The sequence below is a fragment of the Lytechinus variegatus genome, chromosome 1 (assembly GCF_018143015.1).
Source record: "Lytechinus variegatus isolate NC3 chromosome 1, Lvar_3.0, whole genome shotgun sequence".
Classification (NCBI taxonomy): domain Eukaryota; kingdom Metazoa; phylum Echinodermata; class Echinoidea; order Temnopleuroida; family Toxopneustidae; genus Lytechinus; species Lytechinus variegatus.
This window is the reverse complement of record NC_054740.1, coordinates 10,341,351-10,355,636: the sequence shown is the minus strand read 5'-3', so window position 1 is coordinate 10,355,636 and position 14,286 is coordinate 10,341,351. Positions and strand designations below refer to the sequence as shown.

Genomic DNA, 14,286 nt, shown 5'->3' with positions numbered 1-14,286 from the left:
AAGTAAAAAGGAGACAACCAAATATGCTTCTATTAAATCTATTTCACAACGAGAAAACATTTCAGCTAGGAATAGAAGAAAACTCGAGGTTATTCAGAATTGTGCCACTCGATTACTTTTTTTCCAAACTCATACTTCACCCCTAGTTAGTGCTGCAAGTCAGGCGGCATGTTCGGGTTCGGTTCGGCAATTTTTCCGAGCTTTGGTTCAGTTCGGCAATAAATGCCAAACTAAATTTAACATATAAAGAATAAAGATCGCCGACCCACTAACAAGTAATCTCCAAGATGATCTGTAATATATCCATAATAAATTTTGTTTCTAAAAAGAATAGTTATGAAAATTGTTGAACTCTCTTTTGTTTTAATCTTTAAACAAAAAATAAGTCATTTCTACTTACATTTTTAAAATTAAAAAAAAAATCAAAAGAAAAAAATATTGATAACTAGCGAATTAGAACAGAAACAGAATTACAAAGATCAGAATATTTTTTTTTTCATGATTATTTCATGTAGCTATGATCATGATCGATTACGATGTCATTGCCAACGCAGCTTCTCAAATTGGAAAGTGTTGATCGGGAATGTCGAAACAGTAGACAAACAACCTCCACTCAACTGTTATTATAGCGGTAGAATTCACATTCCAAAGAATATGAGTGTGTTAGAAAGTCCCTATTTTCTGAAAAGTGGTAAAATCTGGTCAATGAAATACTTTAAAAAGATAAAATATCAGTCCATTCTTGGTCCAGAAAGATCGACACTACATGACTTCAAACAAATTTCCAACCGAAAATGAGTACATGGGACTGTACTGTGTATTTTAGTGTTGTGAAATCACTCGGCGTTGATCGTCAGAACAAAGATGGAACTAATAATTTATCATTTCGTTTTCAGTAATTGACCAGATTAAACCACTTTTAAGAAAATATTGACAACGGAAAAACGTTTCAAGTTCGGAATACAAATTTTACCTGTATAATAGCAACCGAGAGCAGTTTGTTTGGACTTCCTGTTTCAACTTTCCTTACCAACCATTTCCGGAACATCGATCAGGGAACATGCGTTGATTTGGTTTGAATTTTTATCTTTTCTGTTTTTTCACCCTCATTCATTCATCTCTTATTTAACTTTTATATTAATATGGAAATTTCAGAAGGTGGAATATATATACTTTACCATTACTTTGTCAGTCACAAGGAATTAATTAATGTCTTGTCTTTTTCTTTTTTAAATACAAAACAATTAAATATACGTCCGATTACAGCAATACGTAATTCAACTGCACTTTTTTAACTGAGTTAAGCTTAAAATGTCCCCACATTTTATAAGGAAAAAAATATATTCATGTTTATAAAAAAAATTGAAAATGATAAAAATTTAATCAAACACGAGACCGAAACTGTCATACTTTGTCATTTACGAGGAATGAATTTTTTTTCTTTATTAAATACAAAATGATTAGGTCCGATTACGATCACGATTGATTACAGCAACATGTAATTACACCACAGTTTTATACAGAGTTTAGCTTCAAAATGTCCCCTCATTTTATCAAGAAAAAATATATTTATGTGAATAAAATATTCTTAAGTTGAGAATAGTTCAATCAAAGATGAGATGGGAGTTATCATAGTGGATTTTAAACATATATTGAGTGGAAATTCTCTTTGTGCACAATCACTAACCAATATATTTTTTTTTATTTTATACTTAAATCTACATGTATGTTGTCATCGCACGTACGCATTGCATATTAACATACTTTTTTTTTTTTTACCGAACTTCCGAACCAGGCCTTTGTGTTCGGTTCGGTTTGGTCCGGTTCGGAAGTGCCAAGTTCGGCGAACTTCCGTTCGGTTCGGCGGTTCGGCTGCAGCACTACCCCTAGTTAAGGAACTCCACTGGTTACCTCTCTTCCAACATATTCAGTTTAAAGTCTGTTTATATGTTTACGAGATTCTAAATCTTTTGGCACCTGAATATCTTAATAATACCATCAAAGTATACACACCCTCTCGTTATCATCATTCAATCACTGTCACATGCAGACTTTGCATTCCCTTGTCGAAACTCTCCTCTGCCGAAAAACATTTTGCTGTAGCTGCTGCCAAGACTTGGAATGCCATACCGCTTCCAATAAGAAATGCTTCCAGTATTCTTGGCTTCAAATCTTCCCTTAAAACATACCTTTTTCCTCAATAATTAATTTCCCTTTTTATCTAGAATGACTGATTGTGGTTATTATTGCAAAAGTTGAATTATTGTTCATACGTACGCCCTGGTACTTTTTGTTTTTAGCGCCTTTAAATATCCAATATTATTATAATTATTAAAACACGGGGTCAACACGGCTTTCCTTTCATTGTAATGATAGGTTCTCATCCCCCTTCTCTCTTTCTTGGACTTATTTGTAATTGTGTTATGATTATGATTACATTGTTATCGTTAATTTTATTGTATATTCATATGATTTTTTTTGTAATCAGTATGGGGCCAATTTATACAAGCAGTTGTGCTTGCGAAATACATGTGAAATATCTTTTAATGTCAATAATTTGTATATATATGTATATTTTCAACTGTGGAAATAAAGTTGAATTGATTTGACTTGAATGGAATATGTTACATCAAATGCTTGCATTCAATATCAGTTGTATAATTAGAAAGAACCATTTCAACTCTCAACACTATCAGCTTCTTTCATAATACAGGGCAAATGATTGTGTGGGGCAGAGGAAAATAAATGCATCAGGTTAAAGGGCATTTCACCCTTGAAATGACAAAAAATTGCCATTTTTATATCCCTGTAAAAACATATACCCCCCCCAAGGGGTAGGGGGTCAAGCCTGGGTTACACCGGAACTGAATCAACTGCGAATCCACCCGAATACACATATTCAAGAGTATAATTTTCTTCCTCCCCGAATGCAAGAAAATTTGGGGGATTGAGGAACATTCGTGGAGAGATTTGGCTTGTTTTGAAATGTTAACAAGTGGAATGCCTCTGGCCATCTCACCTGCATCACGCGGTTCAATATAGCAGCAGTGCTGACTTTGAATACTACTCTAACTTGCACAAGATGTTCAGTGATACATGGTTACTCTTATGTCCACTTTTTATGAACTAGACCAATAAACTTACAGAGATATGATGGTTATTCAACAAAAAAACCCAACATGGCCAAAGTTCATTGACCTTACATGACCTTTGACCTTGATCATGTGACATGAAACTCGCACAGGATGTTCAGTGATACTTGATTACTCTTATGTACAAGTTTCATGAATCAGATCCATAAACTTTCAAAGTTATGATGGTAATTCAACAGATACACCCAATTTGGCCAAAGTTCATTGACCTTTGACCTTGGTCATGTGACCTGAAACGCGCACAGGATGTTCAGAGATACTTGATTACTCTAATGTCCAAGTTTAATGAACTAGACCAATAAACTTTCAAAGTTATGATGGTAATTCAACAGATACCCCCGATTCGGCCAAAGTTCATTGACCCTAAATGACCTTTGACCTTAATCATGAGACCTGAAACTTGCACAAAATGTTCAGTGATGCTTGATTACTATTATGTCCAAGTTTCATGAATCAGATCAATAAACTTTTAAAGTTATGATGGGAATTCAACAGATATCCCCAATTCGGCCAAAGTTCATTGACCCTAAATGACCTTTGACCTTGGTCATGTAAAGTGAAACTCGTGCAGGATGTTCAGTGATTCTTGCTTAACCTTATGTCCAAGTTTCATGAACTAGGTCCATATATTTTCTAAGTTATGATGACATTTCAAAAACTTAACCTCAGGTTAAGATTTCGATGTTGATGCCTCCAACATGGTCTAAGTTCGTTGACCCTAAATGACCTTTGACCTTGGTCATGTGACATGAAACTCTAATAGGATGTTCAGTAATACTTGATTAACCTTATGGCCAAGTTTTATTAACTAGGTCCATATACTATCTAAGTTATGACGTCATTTCAAAAACTTAACCTCAGGTTTAGATTTGATGTTGACGCCGCCGCCGCCGTCGGAAAAGCGGCGCCTATAGTCTCACTCTGCTTCGCAGGGGAGACAAAAACCGGATAAACATCCTCCAAATTACTCCTGAATGTGGCCATGACAAATTTCATTCAGGCCACATCCTGACCGTATTCGGTTGGATTCTGGGGGGCATTCAGGGTAGTAAATTCTTGGCAATTCTGCTTTAATTCAGGACTTACTGTACCTATTTTTCTCGTATTTGGAGAGCTCCCCAATAAGAGACGAATAGGTTCCGAATCCATCAGAATGGGTTTGAATTTATTCGGGAGAATTCGGTTTTGGTGTAACCCTGCACTCCAAAATATATATACGGATCTGCCTACCATTTCATCGGCTAGAATACCATTGATGCCGTGCTCGTAGAGCGAGATGAGCCAGTTGAGACCTCGGATCTGGTAATCCCTCATCTCACCAGACTTGATGTACGTTGGTGATTTCTCAAACTGTGTGATGACGGATGTAGCCTTGCGGGACTCCGTCAGTAGCTCCTCGTCTTCCTCCTGCTCTGTCTTTCTGTGCCGATGACTGCTTGGAGAATAGAGACAGTGAAACATTACTTAGATAAAGATTTTTTTGTCCATGATGCAATAATACATGGATTCAGTTTGTTCACATAAAACAATCTGGAAAAATTTCATATACTCAGAAAAGAGAATAACGGTTTCAATGAGTTACATGCATAAACTACAAAAATCAATAAATGAAAAGAAGTGAAAAAAACGAGTTGGAGTGATATATCAGAAGTGGCTTTTAAATGTACAAATTAATTTAGGAATTTACAATGTGCTTGTGTGACCTCATCAAATGATATTTGTTGAGAACATGATCCTTATTGGTTAAGATTTCTTTGGCATTTTTCTAGAACTCTAATCTTAATTCTGATCCAGAAGTGAAATGAAGTGAAATATGTGAAGACAGCTCGAAAGGGAGGGGGGGGGGGGGGGGGGGGGAGGGCGGGGCAAGAAAGATGGAAAGGGTTTCCCAAACATATACATGTATATGTGTCTTAAATTGCTCTTAAAGGTCATAATCATTTCATGTGGACGTATCTTACATTCTTTTAGAGATTATACCAAAACCAATGTAATAACAATTTGTAATAGGGCTGACTCTAATATTTAAACGCATTTCAAATGACCACATTAAAAATGTTTCCATTTTTAGAAATTGTATTATTAGATGGAAAAAAGCACCTTTCTCCTCCCCCTATGCATCTATTAAATCTCTATTAACTGTCCATATTTCTTTTTTTTTAGTTGAAAAAAAAGAGGATTGTATAAGCTCCAATGTAACAGCATATTTCATCTCAGTTCATTTTCAAGAGATATCATTGCCCAATTTTTATGAAAATTTACTGTGGAGTTGGATTCTACTCTATTGATTGAAATCAGAGTACTGGTAACATGGTTGTGGATTTGATCTTAATATATAAATTCTTTGCTTTAAGTACTCACTCTCCAACTGCAGAGAGTTTTTGTTTCTCATCTTTCTTCATCTTGGGTCTGCCCGGTTTAAGTTTGAGTGGACTGGTTGGCGACTTCATGGAGCTTGTGCTCATGAAATGAGTAAAGATCTCTGTCTGCTGCAGCAAGAAGTCAAATCGAGATGATCTGTCCTTTTCCTGTAAGGGTTGAAATGAACAAAGTCAGTGGGTTATCTTGGGCTAGCCTAGACCTGGAAATATCATACTTATAATGAGCAAATGCATAAGAAAGCATCTAAAAAGGGTAATTAGTAAACTTCTATATGTGGTACACACATTAGTACATCATTTCCAAATAGCAATTAAAAAAGTGAAAAATTGGTAAAACAATGTGGAAATGAGTTCATAACAAGGAACAAATTATTTTTCAAAAATCAACATTCAGTTTTTATCTATCATTTTTAAAAACCCTTAAAAATGTTGATATTATATTTTCTTTCTGTTTTTTCCCCCAGAGCAAACCATCAATTGGTAACATCTTTGGCAATTTAATAGAAAGATTAGTGATAAAGCATGGCTTGCTATGGATAGTTTCAAACTAATTACATGTAACATTTTTTGGTTAATGAAGATTAGGAAAATAAAAAGTACATTATTTTACTCACCAATTTGGCATCATATTCTTCCCCAAAACCACTTCCACCTGCTTTGGGGGGCATCTTCAATTTTAGTGCCTGTATGGGAAGTAATCAAACAAAAACCTTGGTGTCATTTTTTTTTAATTCGAAAGTTATTTATGAATAACTTGATTAAAAATAATCTGCAACAAGTCAGAATCTAGACTGAATTAAAGTGCTGACCCTAAAGGAATGCACTACACAGCATAAACACAGATTTTCAATACAAAACTGTAGGAAGACAGGGAATCATAAAAAATAGACAGTGAACTAGGAGATGAGGTCACAGAATTTATTTTTACTCTTAGTTTTAGACTTAGCACTATGATTTATCGTAATTGCCACTAGCAGTGGACAGTATACAAAAAGTGATATAGATATGGTAATATCAATTTATCAAGGTATGGTTTGTCTTGACTTAAAAGGATAGCCTATCCTTGTTTTCGAGGACAGTCCTCATTTTGGGGCAGACAAAATTCTCTACAATATTCCACCTTAGTTTCATTTACCTTAGCACAAAAATAAGACCTTGTAAAGAATAAATATTACAAGCCTAATTAAATTTTTTCAACTGATCTGTCCAACTTGTATCAGTAAAGATCTATCAAGCTCATGAACCTTGTGACAGACACACTCTTAGAGTATACCTAGGAGATAATTTGGGTGTGGAAACAACCCATTGCGAACTCCAACTACAATGATCAAGATCTAGTGCCCAATTATTCCAATGAATTTTCTCATTTTTTTTTCTCATTGGAGGTTTCTTACCAGACCAATCTCGTGTAGATCCCTCGATCTATTTGTACACAACGCAAATACAATTAATTAATGATTTTACAAATGCCGTTTTGAAGAACAATTTATAGATAAGAATTATTATTGAACAAATAATAAAATCTAATACGTGATTATAAATAATTATTATTATAAGAAACCTCAAATTCTCAAACCTTTTTATTAACAAATTTTTGGAACCTTCATACGCATTAGGCTTATGAAGGTGTACAGATAAGTAAAATCACAAACATTTACGTGATTTCTATCTTCAAAGATGGATTTCTTAGGGAAATCCATCTTTGTTTACATGTGTCTCTAATACATGAATGTATATGGGAGGTGGTTCAAGACTTCGTGATCAAATCACAATATCAAAATCATTAAAAAATATGATCTTAGAGTCCTCAAGGCTAAGTCTAACCCATGTGTTGAAATGAGGTTGATAATGTTTGACTTATTTTCTCTTGTTCTTGCCTTCTTGGCCTTGCTCTTGGGTATAAATGATTGTCTTGTCTTTCTATTAATGCCCACAATCATTATAATGATCATTATGACAATTGAACTTCCAGATTGACATGATTTTCTAAAATTTTAGTTTCTACTACAATTAGACTTTGGGCCTCATCCATGTGTGACTTGGCTCTATAGTAAATTGAATTCTTCTAGTTAAATTTTCTCAATTAAAAAGACAGTTTTGTTTGTCCATTTAATGATTTTTGTGTGTGTGTCTGTGTGTGATCTGGTGAATGAAAAAGGATCCCAGACCCACTCATTCAATGAATGCGCCCTCTAGGTGCATTCTGAATGAGGCATTGAGTGTGCTGGCTAGAATTGCAGGGCGACTGTGGAGGCATTGCTTTGTATTGTTTTTGTATGTCCAAGGAAAAGTTATTCCCCATTGCATCATTGTTTTTACGTAGTTGAATGTTTATGGCAGCTATATAGACTTGAAAAAAATTCTCACTTGCTAATCTTGCGACTCTGTGTGCTACTGGAACTTTGGCCTTGCTTTCAACCTCTTGCTATTCACATTTACAGGTATCATACCACTCTACAATGTATTCATTCCGATAGAGCAACATTTAAACTATATTGTGGTGAAATTTGAATGAAATCTACTGACGCTAAAGATGTTTTTTATGTCCCTGTTTCAGCGGCGTCTGTTATTTTGGGGAGTGTTTTGGGGCACTTCCATGTGCAAATGCATGCGCATTTCTGTTTTCTATTAGTGCACCTTGGTCCCAGTTAAGATCACAACTTTTGGCTTAAAAGACAAAGAAATACATAAGAATTGAATAGGCGATTTATATGACCTTAAAACTGCAATAACTTTCTTATTTCTGGAGCTATTGAGATAAATGAGGTATTAAATTAAAGGTCTTGATGAGCTCTAAATGATGCCATGAAGAAAACACCTTATTTAGGCAGGACAACAAGAATTTCAAAATGTGTTTGTTGTCCCCAAGAATGATATCAAAAAATTTCTTAATATCTAATTTGTCATGTGAAACCACTTAAAACTTACGTAAAATTCATTTAAACTGCAAAAAAGAGCAGTTTCATAGCACCAACATGGGTCGAAAAAGTCATAGACATCGCGGGTCCCTGTTAATACACTGTCCTTACTATCGATAGTTTAAACGATCACGATGTGCTCGCTAAATGCGCGCGCCCGTCGGCGTCTGCTAGCCGTCCTCTGCTGTGACTCTCAAATAGCCCCGCATGTGCGATTTTTAGTCAGAACGTCCCATATGCTGTTTTTCATGTTAGTACATAGATGCGTGCGCGTTTTTTGCGGACGCAGATCATGTACCCATCTCCGTCGTCTGCTACGGCTCTCTATATCAGTCCCAACTTGTGAAATGTGTTTTCTGGTGTATTTTCATTTGGTCTACATGCAGTTTGCCCACTTGTTATTTGGTCTAATGCCAAATGGGCTAAACCCATTTGGTCAACTAAATTGCCATTTGCTCTACACTTGGTCTAATTCTCATTTAGTGAAATGTCCAGTTGGTCTAATTTCAGCATAACCTATATAATTATATATTTTTTTACTTTGTCAAATACTGGTACATAAAATTGGCTTTATATCATGCAGTTCCACATTGTAAATATGTATATTCATTTGGTTCACATGCAATTTGCCCACTTCTCATTTAGTCTAATGCCGAATGGGCTAAACCCCCCTAAACCCATTTGGTCTACACTTGGTCTAATTCTCATTTTGTGAAATGTCCAGTTGGTCTAATTTCAGCACAACCTAGGCTACTTAATTATATTTTTTAACTTATATACATATATTTTAGTCTTTATACATATACCAAATGGGCTTGACCCATTTGGTTTAAAAAAATTCTAATTGCCATTTGGTCTACACTTTGTCTAATTTACATTTGGTCTACACTACACTTGATCTAATTTTGAGTCCAGACCAGGGTCTAATTTCAACATGACCTACATCATTATGATTTTATACTTTGTGAAATATATATTTTTTTCTTTATGTAATTTCATTTCACCTTATAGTTTTAGCATTGGTTTCCAAATAAATAATATTTGAACAGTGGCATAATCATGATAATGGAGCCAAAAGTTTTGAAAGGTGTATCGGGTAAATTTATAAAGTTGCAAGCAGAAGCAAACAACAAAAAAATGTTGAAGCGGGGGGGGGGGGGGGGGGGGGGGGGGGGGGCGGTGTTAATTAATTTCCTTTTATTTTCCAATGCCAGATCAATCTTTGTTTGAACCCCTTGAGAATATACAGGTCAACGGCTGTAATAGTATACAGGGGCACTTCCTGGGAGTTTAATTTCATTTTAATTATGTGTTTTCAGGATTTTTTTTAGGATATCTAACATTGCAGTGAAAATTATTGCCCCTGCTGATAGTTTTTCAGCTGTGCATGCCCCTCCTTAATTTCAGTGAATAAGGTGTGGCACTGCCCTCTATGATTCATTTTGAATTTTAATGGGCTCCAAAATGCAGTAATTTATAAATGATAGCATAATCTTATTTTGATAAAGCATTTTACTTAACGGGGGGGGGGGGGGTGAATTTGACTACTAAACCAGCCCCCCATGTCAAGGATTAAATTTTTGGAAAAAAAAAGCATATATAAAATAGATATAGTTATTGCATATCAGAATATTATTTTTTCTTGATGTTTTCTCAATAACTCTAAGCTGTTATTGATGAATTCTTTCTTGAAACAAAAATAAGCAATTTATCCAAACATGTCAGTTTCATTTTGTAGACATATGCATTGAATTTACCAATTCAGAATATAAGGTATGCAATCTTTCATAAATGTTGATTTTTATCACTGGTGGATCTGGGGGAGGGCACATCTAGCTCAACCCCCCCCCTTTGAGAGCTACAGTCAAGATGTAATGAAAATACGCAATTTTCATCAAAGAATCCCCCCTCCCCATAAGGCCCTTTTTTGCTTGACAAATTTTCATCCTGAAAATGTGCCCCCCCCCAGGATAAATCCTGGATCCACCACCCCTGGTTTTGATTAAGTTTACATGTATTTTCATTTTGAAAAAAAAAAATTCCTAGAGATTTATAAACAGCATGATTTACACTGAGCATTTCATACACTGTGCAGAAGAAATATTATCTTGAGAAATTTGGTTATTAAATTATGGAAGATATCTTTTGGAAATGAAATTACTTTATTGCAGTTATGTCTTACATTGTATTGTCATTTTACTTGATAGAAATTCATTATTTTTTATAACCATGACAGTGTTATAAATTCATATTTGCTAAATTGTAATAATCATTTTGATGTTCCTTCATCTTCATGAAAGTATGAATTCTAGTCATCTGCTTCAGTCTGCCCAATGAAATGGTTACAAAGGGCCTAAGCATCCCTTGTCATTTTTCAATAATTAGTTAAGTCAGTAGTCAAGTAAGGGGTCAGACAGTTTGGCTGTATTATATTTGTTTAATTGTCTTACTAGTGTCAATTTACTAAACTTTTTCTGCTTGTGATTGAACCACCAAATTGCCAGATAGTACCATTTTGTTGGGCAGACATTAATATTGACTAGAGGACTTACTTTCCAAACCAACCTAAAGATAATATGATACTTCATGTATTACAGGGGTATATTGCCTCCATTCCATTGTTGGGATGTATGCTATGGGCTGGGTAATATCATCTAACTTGTCCTGGAATAATCATTCTCTATAACAAGTTCACAGACAAACGGAGATTCCACTTCAGCAACTCTCAGTTGAACATCAACATTCCTGGCATTGGTAGGGGAAGCCAAAAATTTTAGGGGGGAACCGCCAAAATCTTTTGACCCCCCCCCCCGAAAAAAAAAGATAGTGACCAAATAATATCTTGGGGGGGGGACACAGGAAACAAAATTGAAAATTGACAAGCCAAAAAAAATTAAAAAATAAGGTTATCAACAAAAAAAAAAAAAAAAAAAAACCCTCAAATATAGGGGGATACTCCCCCCCCCCCACTTCCGCCACCTATGATTCCTGGTGCTTGGAGATCTGCGAAAGGCATGCTATAACATCCACTTAAGTTCCATTTCCTTTCATGTTTTTTCCTCTTCTTAGTGAGCATCTCCAAGTGTTCATATTTTTTTCAGTGTCCTTTTTTAGATTTATCAAACTCAGTTTTATTACCTGATAAAATTCTATCCCAAGAATTGAACACTTTGATCAAATTTGGAAGTTCAACTTAATGTAACTGACAATATATAACTGAAAATAGAAAATAAAAGGCAAAATAATAATTATGAGAAAAATAATAAAGAAAAACAGTTACTCAAATCAAATTCACTCAAAACCATACACTAATGTACTCTCCTCAAAAATCAGTTCTCACTTTTAGGTATTGATCATTCATTCAGTCAATAAAATAATAAAAACAGAGACAGGAGGTCCTCCTCAAAATAAACACAAACAGAGTCTCACATACACACTACACATTAAGAGTAAAATCAGTTTGTATCTTTCGTGGGATTTGTTTTTATGTAAATCTGGATTCTTCTTGTTAGTAGGGCCTTAGGTCACTCTGACTTGAACTTAAAACTTCCAATCTCAAGAAGGCAAGATATCTCAGTAGATAGTCATTGTCAAGATGTTTAGGAATAGGAGTTCAATCTGGAGGTGAGGTTATTCATGATGGCATCTGATATTCTGGCAGAAAGAATGAGAAATAAAAAAGTGCATAAATACAATTATTTATTTTTTCAATGCAAATTAAATAAACGAGTCATTCAAGATAGTATTTTTTAGAGGGGGGGGGGGGTGATGGCATATTTTAGTCCAAATTATTTTTATCTTCATTTTTTTTCCACTTTGTATTACCATTTATTCAAAAATTGCAATAAACATATTAATATATAAATGAGTTTTAATCTAGTTGGCAAAAGAAAAACCAGTGGCGGCGGCAGTGCAAAGAAAATGCCAGTAAAAGACAGTAAAGCACTGTGTCTGAGTGACTGACACCACGGCACTGACAGTGAGGTGAATGTTCATTTTCCAGTGCATGCACATTATTGCCCCATCATATTCACTCGTTTTCAGAAAATATTTAGTTATTCCTCATATGACCATGATTATCTCCTTCATGTCATTACTCTGGTGTTTATTCATGATTTTAAATTCAGGAAATCATTTAGCAAACAAAGAAAACAAAGCATTTCTTGACTGTGATTCCGTGTGATTCAAGTTCTATTTCATTTCTGTGTATCACACGTACGCACGTACGTGACGTAATCTTGATCTCTAATCTGCTAATTGTTATGTTAATTATTCATCCCGTGCGCGCGATAAAAATGGCTCGAAATTCGACCAAATTCAAGGGCAGCTCAGCTTGTAAACCTCACTGAGAAGGGCTTCCACAGCCTATGCGATTCCCCGCGCTGCAATTTAACTGCAAGACACAGAAAGGAAATCAATTCAAGTTTCACAATCAACGGAAAATCCAGAACACTTCGAGACCCATTTTGCAAGAAATACAACTAAATAAGGTAAGAATTGAGAGCAACTCACGACACTTTTGACTTACCGACACTTTCATGGTTATTTTTGGAAGATTTCATGGAATTTGGGGCACGAAAATGACTTCGGTAGCTCGCGAAAGTCCTATGCATTACGATGACATATTTTTCATCGCACGGGAGGACAATCACAAAGAGAAAATATCATATTCATCCGCGCTGACAGGGGCTTAATTTTGACGATATCGCATCGCTATGCGATTTCACTCATTGACAAGCGGACGAAACTTACGTACAAATTTTGAGCACTTCCGCGACAGCGCCATCTAGTGACTACGGCCGTGCCTACCTTATTTCTGAGATTTATTTTTTTGCAACATACCTACATAATGAAAACAGAGCACAAATGAATGGAACTCAGTATCATTTTATCAAAAGTGATTTTTGTTTAACTCTTTTGTGTGAATGAATTCTGTTCTGAAAGACTGACTAAATTTTCTGAAATCTGAAATTTGCTTGAAATTTGAACTTTTTAAATTTGCCTCTCTTTTTATATTTAATTCAACTTTCAAGTAAAAAAAAAGTTCAGAAAAAATGACATCTCGTCATGAGATATTGTTTGCTTAGTTGAAACAGCTACAACACTCTCCAACAACGACATCATCAGCCTCTCAATCTCATCAATGTCAACATCTTGCTTTCAGTCATCACAATTCTTTTGTTCAGTGACAGTGTTTATCATGTCAAAACATACATTACACCCAAACCAATACGTGGGACCGACCAAGACAAATGAATGAAAATGACGACGGGTAATAAAACGCCGCTAACTTCAAGACCACATAAAACAAACTTAAACCAACAAAATTAAACAATAATAGCATCATCTTGGTCTACAATTACTTACCGGGTTCCCAAGGGGTGAAGGGGTGTCTTCTCTCTCCTCTAAATCAGCCATTTTTGCACAAAATTAAGGGTACTCGCGTGCAAAATGCAAAGGGGAACCACCAGATGACCTGCTGCAAATGAGCGCGCGCAATTGACGATAAACGAAAGTATCGTTTGGTAAGTATCGCGATCAGTGGTGGAAAACTTGAAGTTCAAACCAAGAGAAAAGGAGGAAAGAAGGAAAGGGATGTACTAAAAAGTTGAATAGGGAAATATTAGCAATTGTGAGTGTCACACCCACTGTAAATGACAAGAAATTTATGTCAACGACATTCTCTGTTTCTATTTGTATATTTAAAAAGATATAGGCCTATTATTGATTTTCTTTTTTTAATGCTAAAAAATACTGGATAGGGAACTATTGGAAATTGTATCACACGCACTGTTCAGTGCAAGGTAGGAATGTCAACAAGAAAAATAACATTCT

General features: G+C 35.2%; 1 protein-coding gene across 2 annotated transcripts in view; it reads right to left on the bottom strand.

The window, feature by feature from the left end:
• Positions 1-13,948, bottom strand: part of LOC121426211 (SWI/SNF-related matrix-associated actin-dependent regulator of chromatin subfamily A member 5-like) — a 33,724-nt gene extending 19,776 nt beyond the window's left edge. Inside the window, exons 1-4 of one of the 2 annotated variants that reach the window (XM_041622460.1) lie at positions 13,819-13,948; positions 6,148-6,216; positions 5,514-5,680; positions 4,383-4,587 (exon numbers count right to left, since the gene is read on the bottom strand). In XM_041622460.1, coding sequence (XP_041478394.1) covers positions 4,383-4,587; positions 5,514-5,680; positions 6,148-6,216; positions 13,819-13,869 — 492 coding nt within the window. In that variant the 5' untranslated portion in view covers positions 13,870-13,948. The remainder of the gene's footprint in view (positions 1-4,382; positions 4,588-5,513; positions 5,681-6,147; positions 6,217-13,818) is intronic. The other variant, XM_041622534.1, reaches the window with a different exon arrangement.
• Positions 13,949-14,286: the final 338 nt, after the last annotated feature.